Below are 14,884 nucleotides of genomic sequence, written 5' to 3' on the forward strand. Positions count from 1 at the left end.
GGAAGGGAACACAGATGGTACATGGCCCCTACTTTGGCTACTGGGTGGTCAGAAATAGGACTCTGTAGTCTGTACCCCCCCGAAACCCTTTTAGCTGCTAAATCGTAGACTTTTATTCTGGACGGAGTGCCAACCCATCACAGGGCACACACACACACACTCATTCACTCACACACACACACACACTACGGACAATTTTCCAGAGATGCCAATCAACCTACCATGCATGTCTTTGGACCGGGGAGGAAACCGGAGTACCCGGAGGAAACCCCCGAGGCACGGGGAGAACATGCAAACTCCACACACACAAGGTGGAGGTGGGAATCGAACCCCCAACCCTGGAGGTGTGAGGCAAACGGGCTAACCACTGAGCCACCGTGCCTCCCATATGACTAAAATTGTGAGACAAATTGCATTGAACAAAAGATGGTGATGAGGGAAAATGGAGGTTTTCATTTGACTTGCGAACAGAAGACGATAAAATGGCACAAAGAGCACTATGCGGTGAACAGACTGGGGTTTATGATGTACGGTGGACCAACGGCAAACAGAATTACAGCGTGGTCCTCGTAAAATACTGTGTGTGTGTGTGTGTGTGTGTGTGTGTGTGTGTGTGTGTGTGTGTGTGTGTGTGCACATGCACGGAAAGAGGGATACTGAGTGTGCGTAGTATATTCTGTTCTGACGCAGAATTGTAAATCAGTTATATTATGTGGGGTGACGTTAGCATGCAGACTGTATTAGCATAAACCAAAGCACCAATATACCTGTGTGTGTGGGTCTGGTTGTGTGTGTGTGTGTGGGAATCTGGTTGTGTGTGTGGGTCTGGTTGTGTGTGTGTGTGGGGGGGGGTCTGGTTGTGTGTGTGTGGGAATCTGGTTGTGTGTGTGTGTGGGAATCTGGTTGTGTGTGTGTGGGGGGGGGTCTGGTTGTGTGTGTGTGGGGGGGTCTGGTTGTGTGTGGGGGGGGGAATCTGGTTGTGTGTGTGGGGGGGGAATCTGGTTGTGTGTGTGGGGAATCTGGTTGTGTGTGTGGGGGGGAATCTGGTTGTGTGTGTGGGGGTCTGGTTGTGTGTGTGTGGGGGGGTCTGGTTGTGTGTGTGTGTGGGGGTCTGGTTGCGTGTGTGTGTGTGGGGGTCTGGTTGCGTGTGTGTGTGTGGGGGTCTGGTTGCGTGTGTGTGTGTGGGGGTCTGGTTGCGTGTGTGTGTGTGGGTCTGGTTGCGTGTGTGTGTGTGGGGGTCTGGTTGCGTGTGTGTGTGTGGGGGTCTGGTTGTGTGTGTGTGTGTGGGGGTCTGGTTGTGTGTGTGTGTGGGTCTGGTTGTGTGTGTGTGTGTGGGTCTGGTTGTGTGTGTGTGTGTGGTGCTGGGTGTGTGTGTGTGTGTGGTGCTGGGTGTGTGTGTGTGTGTGTGTGGTGCTGGTTGTGTGTGTGTGTGTGTGGTGCTGGTTGTGTGTGTGTGTGTGTGGTGCTGGTTGTGTGTGTGTGTGTGTGGTGCTGGTTGTGTGTGTGTGTGTGGTGCTGGTTGTGTGTGTGTGGTGCTGGTTGTGTGTGTGTGTGTGTGGTGCTGGTTGTGTGTGTGTGTGTGGTGCTGGTTGTGTGTGTGTGTGTGTGGTGCTGGTTGTGTGTGTGTGTGTGTGGGTCTGGTTGTGTGTGTGTGTGTGTGTGGGGCTGGGTGTGTGTGTGTGTGTGTGTGGGGCTGGTTGTGTGTGTGTGTGTGTGTGGGGCTGGTTGTGTGTGTGTGTGTGTGGTGCTGGTTGTGTGTGTGTGTGTGTGTGGTGCTGGTTGTGTGTGTGTGTGTGTGTGTGTGGTGCTGGTTGTGTGTGTGTGTGTGTGTGTGTGGTGCTGGTTGTGGGTGTGTGTGCTGGTGTTGTGTGCTGGGTGCTGGTGTGTGTGTGTGTGTGTGGTGCTTGGTTGTGTGGGTGGTGTGTGTTGGTGCTGGTTGTGTGTTGTTGCTGGTGGTGTGGTGTGCTGGTTGTGTGTGGTGTGGTGTGTGTGGTGCCGGGTTGTGTGTGTGTTGTGTGTGGTGCTGGTTGTGTGTGTGTGTGTGTTGTTGTGTTGCTGGTTGTGTGTGTGGTGTGTGTGGGTGGTGGCTGGTTGTGTTGTGTGTGTGGTGCTGGTTGTGTGTGTGTGTTGTGTGGCTGTTGTGTGTGGTGCTGGTGTGTGGTGCTGTGTGTGTGGTGGGTGTGGGTCTGGGTGTGTGTGTGTGTGTGTGGGTCTGGTTGTGTGTGTGTGTGTGTGGTGCTGGTTGTGTGTGTGTGTGTGTGGTGCTGGTTGTGTGTGTGTGTGTGTGTGTGTGTGGTGCTGGTTGTGTGTGTGTGTGTGTGGGTGGGTCTGGTTGTGTGTGTGTGGGTCTGGTTGTGTGTGTGGGTCTGGTTGTGTGTGTGGGTCTGGTTGTGTGTGTGGGTCTGGTTGTGTGTGTGTGTGTGTGGGTCTGGTTGTGTGTGTGTGTGTGGGTCTGGTTGTGTGTGTGTGTGTGGGTCTGGTTGTGTGTGTGTGTGTGTGTGTGTGTGTGTGGGTCTGGTTGTGTGTGTGTGTGTGTGTGGGTCTGGCTGTGTGTGTGTGTGTGTGTGGGTCTGGCTGTGTGCGTCTGCATTTTTTCAGATGTTTGGGGGAAAAATGTACGCAATTTTTAGTTCATAATTTTAAATGCAGTCGTGTTTGTGCGTGCTTGGTGTGTGAATGTTTGGTGTGTGTGAATTTCTACAAAAGTTTACGGTACATCCTATATTTTGCAGCATAAATATTGATTCAATGTGTGTGTGTGTGTGTGTGTGTGTGTGTGTGTGTGTGTGTGTGTGTGTACGCAAGAAATGTCCAGATCAGGGATGAGAGTGTGATATTGATTTTGGCGTAGTTATTGCTCATTCTGTACACTCCGATTCTGGCGCTTGGCAGATTGTTTGTGGTTGTGTGTTTTTCTAATCTTTAATTTCACAGAACACCAAATAATTGATCATTTGTGTGTGTGTGTGTGTGTGTGTGTGTGTGTGTGTGTGTGTGTGTGTGTGTGTGTGTTTCAGGACCACAATGTGTGAACTGGGGTGTGTATGCAAGAGAAGCGGTGAGAGTGTATGAGGGTGAAGCGGGGAGAATACACTGCCCGCTCTTCTCATACCCGAAGTTGTATAACTACGCTCAGATTCAGAGCACAGGACACACACTGCTCTGGTACAAACACACACACGAGCTGGAGGAGCCCGTTGACCTCAGCCTACCAACGTACGTCAAACACAAAGACGCGCTGTGGATACAGCCGGCTAGCATGAAGGACGGAGGAGAGTACGTTTGCATTCTCAGGTATACAAACACCTAATAACAAATATCTTGATTGTCGTCTGTTTTGTAAGTTAAAGTGTATTACAGTTAGTCTAATAGATAAATAATAATGCTGTAGTGTGTGTGTGTGTGTGTGTGTGTGTGTGCAGGAACATGTCCTCTTGTGTGAAGATCGGAGTTAGATTGGATGTGGTTCCCCGTAAGGGTGACTGTGATTACACACTGCACCGAAACTTCTCTGTCCCAATAATGAGTAACTTTACACTTCGCTGTCCCAATGTGCAGCACCTACCAACCAAGAAGCACAGCATCATCTGGTACCATGTGAGTGAGTTTGTGTGTTTAATATTCAGGACCTGATACCAAAAAGTACCACAAGATTACCCTACCGTGGCCTTTCAGTACCCTACTGTGGCCTTTCAGTACCCTACCGTGGCCTTTCAGTACCCTACTGTGGCCTTTCAGTACCCTACCGTGGCCTTTCAGTACCCTACCGTGGCCTTTCAGTACCCTACCGTGGCCTTTCAGTACCCTACCGTGGCCTTTCAGTACCCTACCGTGGCCTTTCAGTACCCTACCGTGGCGCTTCGGTACCCTACCGTGGCGCTTCGGTACCCTACCGTGGCGCCTCGGTACCCTACCGTGGCGCTTCGGTACCCTACTGTGGCGCCTCGGTACTCTACTGTGGCGCTTCGGTACTCTACTGTGGCGCTTCGGTACCCTACTGTGGCGCTTCGGTACCCTACTGTGGCGCTTCGGTACCCTACCGTGGCGCCTCGGTACCCTACTGTGGCGCCTTGGTACCCTACTGTGGCGCCTCGGTACTCTACTGTGGTGCTTCGGTACTGTAGTACTCAACAATACGCTGTTGTTGTTATGTTTCAGTACGATTCAGTGTTTTGTTGTTTTTTAAGTGCAGGACTTTATCACTGGTACTCAATTTGTGTGTGTGTGTGTGTGTGTGTGTGTGTGTGTGTGTGTGTGTGTGTGTGTGTGTGTGTGTAGAATTGTAGTAGCAACTTTTTAGATTTTACCTTCAGAGAAGCGGACGGTGACACGGTTGTGATCAATCAGATGTTCACTCATTACAGAGGCCCTTACACCTGCGTGGTCACCTACCAGAGCAACGGACACACACTCAACTACACACATACCATCAACCTCAGAGCCGTGTGTATGACTCACACACACACACACACACACACACACACACACACACACACACAAATAACCTAACACAAATACTGCTAGCCTTTAACTTCATGTCAGTCTGTAAAACAAGCGATTTGATATTGAACACAAACAGCCTGGATGTGCTAACATGATGCTAGCATGCTAAAACATAGTGCAAACAATATGCTAATGACAGTCGTTGTGTTTGTGTACATGTAGTACTGGTCTTTAAGTGTGTGTGTGTGTGTGTGTGTGTGTGTGTGTGTGTGTGTGTACACAAACAGCCAACGAAGGGGCCAAAGAGCCAAAGATATTGAATCCAGCTAATAGGGAAATTTACAACATCAGAGTGGGTGAGTTACATGTTAGTTATGATACCATTTAAAGACATATTTTTTAATACAGCGGCACCACTAATGTATGGAAGAAGCTATACGCGACTTCACCTCTAGGGGGCAGTTTGCTAAGCACAGAGTTCTGTGGTATCACTACAGGCAAGAACGCAAAGTTTTCCTGCCGCGCATTCCTGCCATACCTTAGTGACGAGGAGCCGCACGTGTGGTGGAGCGTCAACAACAAGACGCTGGAGGAACTGTCCGAGTCTCGGTACACCTCGCCTGAATTCAGGTACACACACACACACACACACACACACACACACACACACACACACACACACACACACACAGCTACACATACATGGTGTAGTGCAAGTCTTTGCCTTCAAATCTCAAGTTTTGCAACGATAATTGTTTTTAATTGTGTGTGCGTGTGTGTGTGTGTGTGTGTGTGTGTGTGTGTGTACATACAGGGTGGTGGAAGATGATTACGGTGACCGAACTGTTGAGAGAATGTTGAATGTGTCACCGTTTAAAGAAGAAGACCTGCACAAAGAGTTTCGCTGCTCTGTTCATAACAGTAAGGGATTCGACAGCAGAGCCGCCACACTGAAAGAGGAAGGTAAAAAAACACACACACACACACACACACACGCACACGCACACATGGGTACAAAGGTAGTACTCCTCAGAGTTAATAGCAAGGCTGCCAACTCTCACGCATTCAGTGTGAGACTCACGCAATTGACCCAATTCTCACGCCACACCCCCCATATTCTCACGCCACACCCCCCATATTCTCACGCCACACCCCCCATATTCTCACGCCACACCCCCCATATTCTCATGCCACACCCCATATTCTCATGCCACACCCCCTATTCTCATGCCACACCCCCTATTCTCACACCACACCCACATGTTCTCACACCACACCCCCATATTCTCATGCAGACTCATGCAGCAGTGAGAGGGACAAAAATTATCTCCCAAAGCAATGTGCAGAGAGACCAGACGGACAGTGTAGTGAGTTTTTTATGACAATTGTGGGAAATACACAATTTATTCCCATAAACTGCCGTTTTCTCTCCCATCTGCACCGTGTGAACGCAGGCAGGTCAGTGAGTTACAGGGCGCTCCGTGTCTCCGCCCAGTTTAGGCTAGTAACTTATAGGCCTGTGCTGTTATAGAGTTTATATAGAATTAAGTTAGCATTAGCAGAGTTGTTAGTTTTGCAGCACCGAGCAGTTATTTTACGTAACTTTATCATAAAAAAGCATTTCCACATGACAAATGTCTGGACATGTTTAGTAGTTAATATTAATTATTGTTTTCTAAGAAGAGAATGTCAAGTCAACGACATCCCATAATAAAATGATTTTATTTATATCAATCACAACTCCTCAATCATGTCCAGATATTTGACTGGTGGTGGTGTCAGTATGGTGTGTGTCAGTATGGTGTGTGTCAGTATGGTGTGTGTCAGTGTGGTGTGTGTCAGTGTGGTGTGGTGTCAGTGTGGTGTGGTGTGGTGTCAGTGTGGTGTGGTGTCAGTGTGGTGTGGTGTGGTGTCAGTGTGGTGTGGTGTGGTGTCAGTGTGGTGTGGTGTCAGTGTGGTGTGGTGTGGTGTCAGTGTGGTGTGGTGTGGTGTCAGTGTGGTGTGGTGTCAGTGTGGTGTGGTGTCAGTGTGGTGTGGTGTCAGTGTGGTGTGGTGTCAGTATGGTGTGTGTCAGTATGGTGTGTGTCAGTATGGTGTGGTGTCAGTATGGTGTGTGTCAGTATGGTGTGGTGTCAGTGTGGTGTCAGCGTGGTGTGTGTCAGCGTGGTGTGTGTCAGCGTGGTGTGTGTCAGCGTGGTGTGTGTCAGCGTGGTGTGTGTCAGCGTGGTGTGTGTCAGCGTGGTGTGTGTCAGCGTGGTGTCAGCGTGGTGTGTGTCAGCGTGGTGTGTGTCAGCGTGGTGTGGTGTCAGCGTGGTGTGGTGTCAGCGTGGTGTGGTGTCAGCGTGGTGTGGTGTCAGCGTGGTGTGGTGTCAGCGTGGTGTGGTGTCAGCGTGGTGTGGTGTCAGCGTGGTGTGGTGTCAGCGTGGTATGGTGTCAGCGTGGTGTGGTGTCAGCGTGGTGTCAGCGTGGTGTCAGCGTGGTGTCAGCGTGGTGTCAGCGTGGTGTCTGTCAGCGTGGTGTGTGTCAGCGTGGTGTGGTGTCAGTGTGGTGGGGTGTCAGTGTGGTGTGGTGTCAGTGTGGTGTGGTGTGTGTCAGTGTGGTGTGTGTCAGTGTGGTGTCTGTCAGCCCCACCCCCCTGAATCTTACTCTAAGCTGAACTGAAGAGTTGGCAGCCCTGGTTAATAGTGTATATATTTCCCACTGTCCCAAATTTCCCTGTGAAGCAGAGCAAGAAGCGATAAATGATATGAAATTGACTCATTAATTAAAGTGACTCACACAATTCAGTTCGTTTGGGTTTCTGGGTTTGATGTTCCTGCTTTCTTCAGGTCCCCATATGCCATGTTCTATTCTTGTCCATTGTTCTCTCAAACTTGTGTTATGTTTACAAACATCTGTAAATTGACATTTCATGTTCACTATGTACCAATTGTATTGACCAGCTGTGTAGACATATCTTGACATTCTGATGTGTGTGTGTGTGTGTGTGTGTGTGTGTGTGTGTAGTGTACGTTCCCTCTGTAGAGCTCGGCTGTGGTCTCGGTGTGACTCTGGTTCTTGCGTTGTTGCTCTTTGTGTTGTATCGTGTCTTCTGGCTTGAGGTGCACCTTCTTTATCGCTCCTGGTTCGGCACGGATGAGAGAGACACAGGTAAAACACACACGTACACATACACACACACACACACACACACACACACAGTGACTTACACAGACCTTTTGTCGAGCTTCTAGGATATTTCCAAACCACATACTCTATTCATACCTTGGAGGACATTGTCAGAATATGCTTGTGTGTGTGTGCATGTGTGTGTGTGTGTTTGTTTGTAGATAATAAGGAGTATGATGTGTACATTTCGTACGCACGCAACACAGAGGAGGAGGAGTTTGTTATGGAAACACTGAGGCGTGTGCTAGAGGTGGAGTTTGGATACACAGTGTGTATATTTGACAGAGACAGCCTGCCAGGAGGAAGTGAGTATACAAACTCGCACACACAATACAGGCTTGGAGCAAGAACGTGTGTGTGTAACAAGTCAGGTCATAAAGGACATAAAGATTGCGGGAAATCCAGGTTTGGATCATGATAGTAAAGATATCATGTAAAGATAGCTAGCAAACCAGGCTAATGGTATGATGTTCTGTGGACCTGATTTAAAGTGTGTGTGTGTGTGTGTGTGTGTGTGTGTGTGTGTGTGTGTGTGTGTGTGTGTAGCTGTAACGGAGGAGACCCTGCAATTCGTCAGCCGTAGCCGGCGCTTGCTGGTCATACTGAGTGCATGCAGTGCATTTCGGGATGCCCAGGCTCTCCTGGAGGTTCGGGCAGGTGTGTCTGCTATGCTCCGTGGGGGCAGCGTGAAGCTGGTGCTGATCCATTATAAATCGACTCGCATGTCACGTGACAAGAGTCACAAACAGAACACACACAAGTGTGTGAAAGAACTGCGGCGTGCACGAATCGCTCTAGCGCTCGTCCAGTGGGAGGGAGAAAAGTCCACCTCACTCTCATCACACTTCTGGAAGAAACTGCAGCTGCAGCTGCCTGTGTGCACATCGACACACGCGACGAAACGTACAACACAAGATACGTCGTGTAACGGCGATAAAAGGAGTTCCGAGAGAAACGTGTTAATGCTGGAAGAGTTACGCACACCTAACACACAACCACACAACCACACAACACACACTGTAGACACAGACGTGCTACACAAAACATAATCACCAACAATAACGTGTGTGTGTGTGTGTGTGTGTGTGTGTGTGTGTGTGATAAATACGTGTGGGCGTGTTGGAAAAAAAACAAACAAATGTGATTCAGGGTAAGAAAATAGCTTTTTTTGCACAAAAAAAACATATTTAAAATGATAGCTTGTGTATTTTTTTTAAAAGAGAAATGTTTTTACTGTTCAGTTCATTGCTGTTCAGTGTTTTTACAGGAAATAAATGTGTACAAATAAATGTGGGAAATGCCCACTGATGCTGAAATGACTCAACTAGCTAGAGCTAACAGGAAGAGCCCTCAGAGGAACATTAGCTAAACAAAATCTAGCCTCTTTCACAAAGACCATTAGGTACATAGAGGCAGGATATAAGATAGCGTCTTTTTGCTAACATTCGATGACTGTGTTCCGAGTTAGCTAACCAACACTTGTTAGTTTTGGTGATTACATCACTAAATAGCTGACATTAGCTATTTTTCTTACATTAGCGATTCGTACATCGGCTGTTTTTCTTCTGGCAAGAAGTTACCCGTTACTTTCAATCGTTACTCTCATTTACTGAGGTAAAAATTCCTCTGTGTTTCACTACCAAGACAAATTGATTTTAGTTCTGCATTTTATGAAGCGATTAATCATTAATCAATTAAATTATTTCTGCTAATAATAATAGCAACCTTTATTGTATTAGCAGAAATATTTTTTCCCTGTAAAGGCTAACTCCTGGCCCAACGTTTGCTAAATCGATTTCTCTTGGTATTGTAACATTGAGGAATTGTTACCTCAGTAAATGAGAGTCCATTTTATTGTGTGTGTGTGTGTTACAGTACTCATGTCATTCATCCATTTTATTGTGTGTGTGTGGTTTGTTACAGTATTCATGTCATTCAACCATTTTACTGTGTGTGTTACAGTATTCATGTCATTCAACCATTCTACTGTGTGTGTGTGTGTGTGTGTTACAGTATTCATGTCATTCAACCATTCTACTGTGTGTGTGTGTGGTGTGTGTTTACAGTATTCATGTCATTCAACCATTCTACTGTGTGTGTGTGTGTGTGTGTGTGTGTGTGTGTGTGTGGTGTGTGTGTTACAGTATTCATGTCATTCAACCATTTTACTGTGTGTGTTACAGTATTCATGTCATTCAACCATTTTACTGTGTGTGTTACAGTATTCATGTCATTCAACCATTCTACTGTGTGTGTGTGTGTGTGGTGTGTGTTTACAGTATTCATGTCATTCAACCATTCTACTGTGTGTGTGTGTGTGTGTGTGTGTGTGTGTGGTGTGTGTGTTACAGTATTCATGTCATTCAACCATTCTACTGTGTGTGTGTGTGGTGTGTGTTACAGTATTCATGTCATTCTGCCATTTTACTCTGTGTGTGTGTGTTACAGTATTCATGTCATTCAACCATTCTACTGTGTGTGTGTGTGTGTGTGTGTGTGTGTGTGTGTGTGTGTGTGGGTTACAGTATTCATGTCATTCAACCATTCTACTGTGTGTGTGTGGTGTGTGTTTACAGTATTCATGTCATTCAACCATTCTACTGTGTGTGTGTGTGTGTGTGTGTGTGTGTGTGGTGTGTGTGTTACAGTATTCATGTCATTCAACCATTCTACTGTGTGTGTGTGTGGTGTGTGTTACAGTATTCATGTCATTCTGCCATTTTACTCTGTGTGTGTGTGTTACAGTATTCATGTCATTCAACCATTCTACTGTGTGTGTGTGTGTGTGTGTGTGTGTGTGTGTGTGTGTGTGTGGGTTACAGTATTCATGTCATTCAACCATTCTACTGTGTGTGTGTGTGTGTGTGTGTTACAGTATTCATGTCATTCAACCATTCTACTGTGTGTGTGTGTGTGTGTGTGGTGTGTGTTTACAGTATTCATGTCATTCAACCATTTTACTGTGTGTGTGTTACAGTATTCATGTCATTCAGCCATTTTGTATTGCTTTGATTTTTTACCATCATTTCATGTGTCATTACTGAACTGAATAAACATCATGTTCATATCCAACATTGTCCTGCATGTCATTTCAAACGACCTTCACAACAGATTCATATGTAGTGTGATTCATACAGCCATCCAATCAGTGTGCAGATACTGAACACAGGCTTAGGCTAATACGCTAAGAGAAAGCGAGGCTAGTCAAACATACACTAGTAACATCTTTTCATTTGTTATCGGTTCAGTCAGAAGAGAGCCGAGTCTCGCTAAAGAAAAACGTGTCTGATAAACGTGAGGTTAATTATAATATGAAACGCATCCACTTAAAGACGTCGTGCGAATGCATCACTTTCACTGACGTTCACTCCTTTTACACACTTCATTACATGCTTCAAGACCGGTACTGACGCTTGCTGCGGTGGAAAGGATCTGGCAACTTATCGCTTCGTACTGTATATCACGTATATTTGTACATACTGTATGTCCACGTGTGTACAGAACATTCTGAAAAAGGCTTTGATGGTTTGGCCATGGTGACAACTTTCCATGTTTCCTTCTGGATCACTGTTTCCTCTGAGACACAGGGGAGAAAAACTCTGATGAAGGGTAAAGGACGATGACATGGAAAGTGTAATTACATCTGATTAAATGGGCACTAAGTTTATATACCGTTAGTGTCCTGTGTGTGTGTGTGTATCTGTGTGTGTATACTGTATATATGTGTCTGTGTGTGTGTATGTTTGTGTGTGTGTGTCTGTGTATACTGTGTATATATATGTGTGTGTATACTGTGTGTGTGTGTGTGTATGTATGTATGTACGTGTATGTGTGTGTGTATACTGTATATATGGGGGTGTGTGTGTGTGTGTATACTGTATATATATGTGTGTGTGTATACTGTGTATATATATATGTGTGTGTGTGTGTGTGTGTGTGTGTGTGTATGTATGTATGTATGTATGTACGTGTGTGTGTGTGTGTATACTGTATATATATGTGTGTGTGTGTGTATACTGTATGTATATATATATATATATGTGTGTGTGTGTGTATGTGTATGTATCTGTGTGTCAGACCTGGCCGAGTCCGTCCTCAGGTGTATGCAGGCGAGTCGGCGGCTCGTGGTGGTGCTCAGCGGCCCGTGCGTGTGTGAGAAGAGCGTGCAGAAGCTGGAATGCGGCCTGTGCGTGTACTTGCACGGCACGTGCGGCACTCCGCTCATCACGGTGCGGTGGCGGCGCATGCTCAGGTCTCCATGCTGCCGCGAGCTCGCCGATCTGCGCCGGTGTGCCATCTGCGTGCACTGGCATGGCGCACAATCCCAACACACGACCTCTCGCTTCTGGAAACGACTGCGGCTCGCGCTGCCGGAACGGCCGCTCGCGCTCGGCCCGAGACTCATCGACAGCACGTCGTCACATTCCGACCTGGCGGCGATGGCAATGCGGCGCACGCATACTCACACACGTGCACACACGCACATAGGAGGCGAAAGAGCACGTGGATGTGAGATGTGTGTAAGAGACAGCAAACCGGTCAACAACAGGGAAAATGGCAAAATACAGAGCACACACTGCTGACACACACACACACACACACACACACACACACACACACACACACACACACAAAACATTAATGTTATACATATAAAACAACAGAAACTAAACACTTTTCTAATTTATAGACCACACACTGTGAATACCACAAACTATATAATGTTAGAACTGGATTCTCTCTCTCTCTCTCTCTCTCTCTCTCTCTCTCTCTCTCTCTCTCTCTCTCTCTCTCTGTCTCCACCCTCTGTCACCCCCCCCCCTTACACACACGACATGAAGGGCTATTATATAGTGCAGTAATAAATGATGTTTTAGTCTAATGCTGTTGAACATGTCGACTGTGTTGTGTTTCTACATTCAGACACCAGAGGGCAGCAGCTTACAATCTTACAAATTAGAAGCCACAAAAAGCAATGACTTCAAACTAGTTAAATACAAATGTGGGAAAATATAGTTAACTGTATATAACTGTATAGTTTAATGTTCCTTTAATTAGAGGTGCAGTGTGTCGTGTTTAGAGCCTTTTGCTACCTGTGAGGCAAATTAATAAAACTAAATGATCTGCTTCGGTACATTTACATTTACATTTAAAGCATTTGGCACAGGCCCTTATCCAGAGCCACGTATAAAAGTGCTTTAGCCTTTAGGGACAGTTCTCTGGATGTGGGCGGAGCTTATTTATGGGACTATTTGGGTATCTTTGATGTTTAACACCAGACACTGAGGTTCTATGTGCCAAAATGATGACAGTTTTAGTTTATAACTGGATTTTAGTTCAGTATTCACACGAAGTCGAGTCGCAATGTCGCATGGTTGACTCTCACTCTGATCGTACTGCGTTAACACTCTCACACACAGGTGTGTATGTTTCGAAGGGTAACGACGTCGTTCACAAGATTTAGTTTTGGAATATTTTATTTTGTCATTTTTCTTTTGTTAAACTTGAGTGAAACAACAACAGAACAAAACGTTTGTGTATTTAAACAATAAAAGTACCAGTGAAGTCCAAACTCTTGGGGGGAGGGGGGTGGGTGGGAGACTTTTTACACACAGGCACTGAACTTTGAATTTAATAGTTATTTTCTATTACAAAAGGGGAATGTAACCCTGTCATAACCTTCTGTGACTCACCGAGGGCAGGTGTAGTTACAGGGAAAAGTGCAAACTGCTACACACTACTACACACAACTACACACAAATACACACAAAGCAGAAGTCACCCTCCTACACTGCAGTACAGAGGAAACCGGCGTTAAACTGGGAGTTTAGGAGATGGGAAATGGTGGCCTATGATTTAGATATGTTATTAGTTGAAGCTCCTATCATTGATATGTTAGGGAGAAAAGACTTTCATGACAATCTTTACTCCAGCATGTAATCTTCAAATGAACACATCGGTCTGTTATGACATCTGAACGTGATGCGGTGGGATCTAACCGTCACTATGTTTGCTCAGATGCGGCAGCGCTTTAGTTCTTTAGTCTCCCTCCTCTTCGTGCGTACAAACTGCTTGAGCAGATCAGATATCCAAAGCTTGAACTTTCGAGCCGTTTCTTGTAGGTTGCTGACCAGCCGAGCTGAATCAGAAATAGTTTATTTAGATCGTTACACATTTCAAATCTTCTTGGGAAAGTTTATTAAATTCGTCCTGCCGTTCTTCCTCATTCCTCATTTAATCTACAGATGATCTAAACAGTAGGTTTTAAGCCTGGGCTTTATTTAGACCTTTATTTAGCATTTTGTCCTAGTCATGCTGACAGCTTCACATGCAGTCTGGAGTAAGTTTTCTTCAAGGAACCTGCTTGCATTGGTGACCAGTATCAGTGTGCCTGCATTTACAAAGGACTGGTGTGATGCTAACACCGCTATGTAGCACTTGGAGTTCAACCCAGTAAACGTCACCTGAGTCATTCAGGTGGCTTAATCAGCAGTGACCAAGAAGTGACCAAGGCTGTTTGCCAGCTCCTGGAAAAGCTCACAAGTCTTTTATTCCACAAAGATGGAACCCAGTGTGCTTTAGAAACACCTTGAGATCATCACTCAGATTTTTTGCTCCATTCAACTACAGGTTTTAAACTAAGCCCTTAGCAAGGAATTCCATCTCAGGAACTCAGGGTGGTCGTCTACAGGGTTTAGTGACGTACGGTGACCCGTACTCAGAATTCGTTCTCTGTGTTTAACCCATCCAAAGTACACACACACACCGTGAACAAACACCCAGAGCAGTGGGAAGTCATTTATGCTGTGGCACCCAGGGAGCAGTTGGGGGGGTTCGGTGCCTTGCTCAAGAGCACCTCAGTCGTGATATTGCCGGCCCGAGACTCGAACCCACAACCTTCGGGTTACGAGTCAGACTCTCTAACCATTAGGCCACGACTGTTTGAGCTGAACATCAGATCAATCAACCTACCTAGTTCCCTATTCAGAGAGAACATGCATCAGTTACGTGGAGGTGAAAAATGACTCAGTGCCATCCCACACATGTGAGCTTATACCCACAGGTGTCCAAATCATGTCTAATCAGTAGATCTGACTACAGTCATACTCTGGTCAAAGTTCTACAGACATCTCAAGGGAATCAAAGCACGCAGGATTCTCCTGAGCTGAACTTCAGAGTGAACTCGATTTCTGTTTCTATTAATTATATATTAAATCCTACAGTTTCCTTTACAGTAGATCGACTCTGACAGCCTGGGAAGCACTTTGCTTCT

General features: G+C 46.2%; 1 protein-coding gene across 1 annotated transcript in view; it reads left to right on the forward strand.

Annotated features, from left to right (window-relative positions):
* Positions 1-8,701, forward strand: part of LOC113637881 (interleukin-1 receptor accessory protein) — a 12,313-nt gene extending 3,612 nt beyond the window's left edge. The window contains exons 3-11 of the mRNA XM_027138804.2: positions 3,018-3,294; positions 3,423-3,597; positions 4,279-4,447; positions 4,731-4,799; positions 4,941-5,073; positions 5,258-5,406; positions 7,450-7,593; positions 7,773-7,916; positions 8,158-8,701. Of these exons, the coding sequence (XP_026994605.2) occupies positions 3,018-3,294; positions 3,423-3,597; positions 4,279-4,447; positions 4,731-4,799; positions 4,941-5,073; positions 5,258-5,406; positions 7,450-7,593; positions 7,773-7,916; positions 8,158-8,660 (1,763 nt within the window). The 3' untranslated portion in view covers positions 8,661-8,701. The remainder of the gene's footprint in view (positions 1-3,017; positions 3,295-3,422; positions 3,598-4,278; positions 4,448-4,730; positions 4,800-4,940; positions 5,074-5,257; positions 5,407-7,449; positions 7,594-7,772; positions 7,917-8,157) is intronic.
* The last annotated feature ends 6,183 nt before the right edge of the window (positions 8,702-14,884 follow it).

Source organism: Tachysurus fulvidraco, chromosome 11, assembly GCF_022655615.1.
Source record: "Tachysurus fulvidraco isolate hzauxx_2018 chromosome 11, HZAU_PFXX_2.0, whole genome shotgun sequence".
Taxonomy (NCBI): domain Eukaryota; kingdom Metazoa; phylum Chordata; class Actinopteri; order Siluriformes; family Bagridae; genus Tachysurus; species Tachysurus fulvidraco.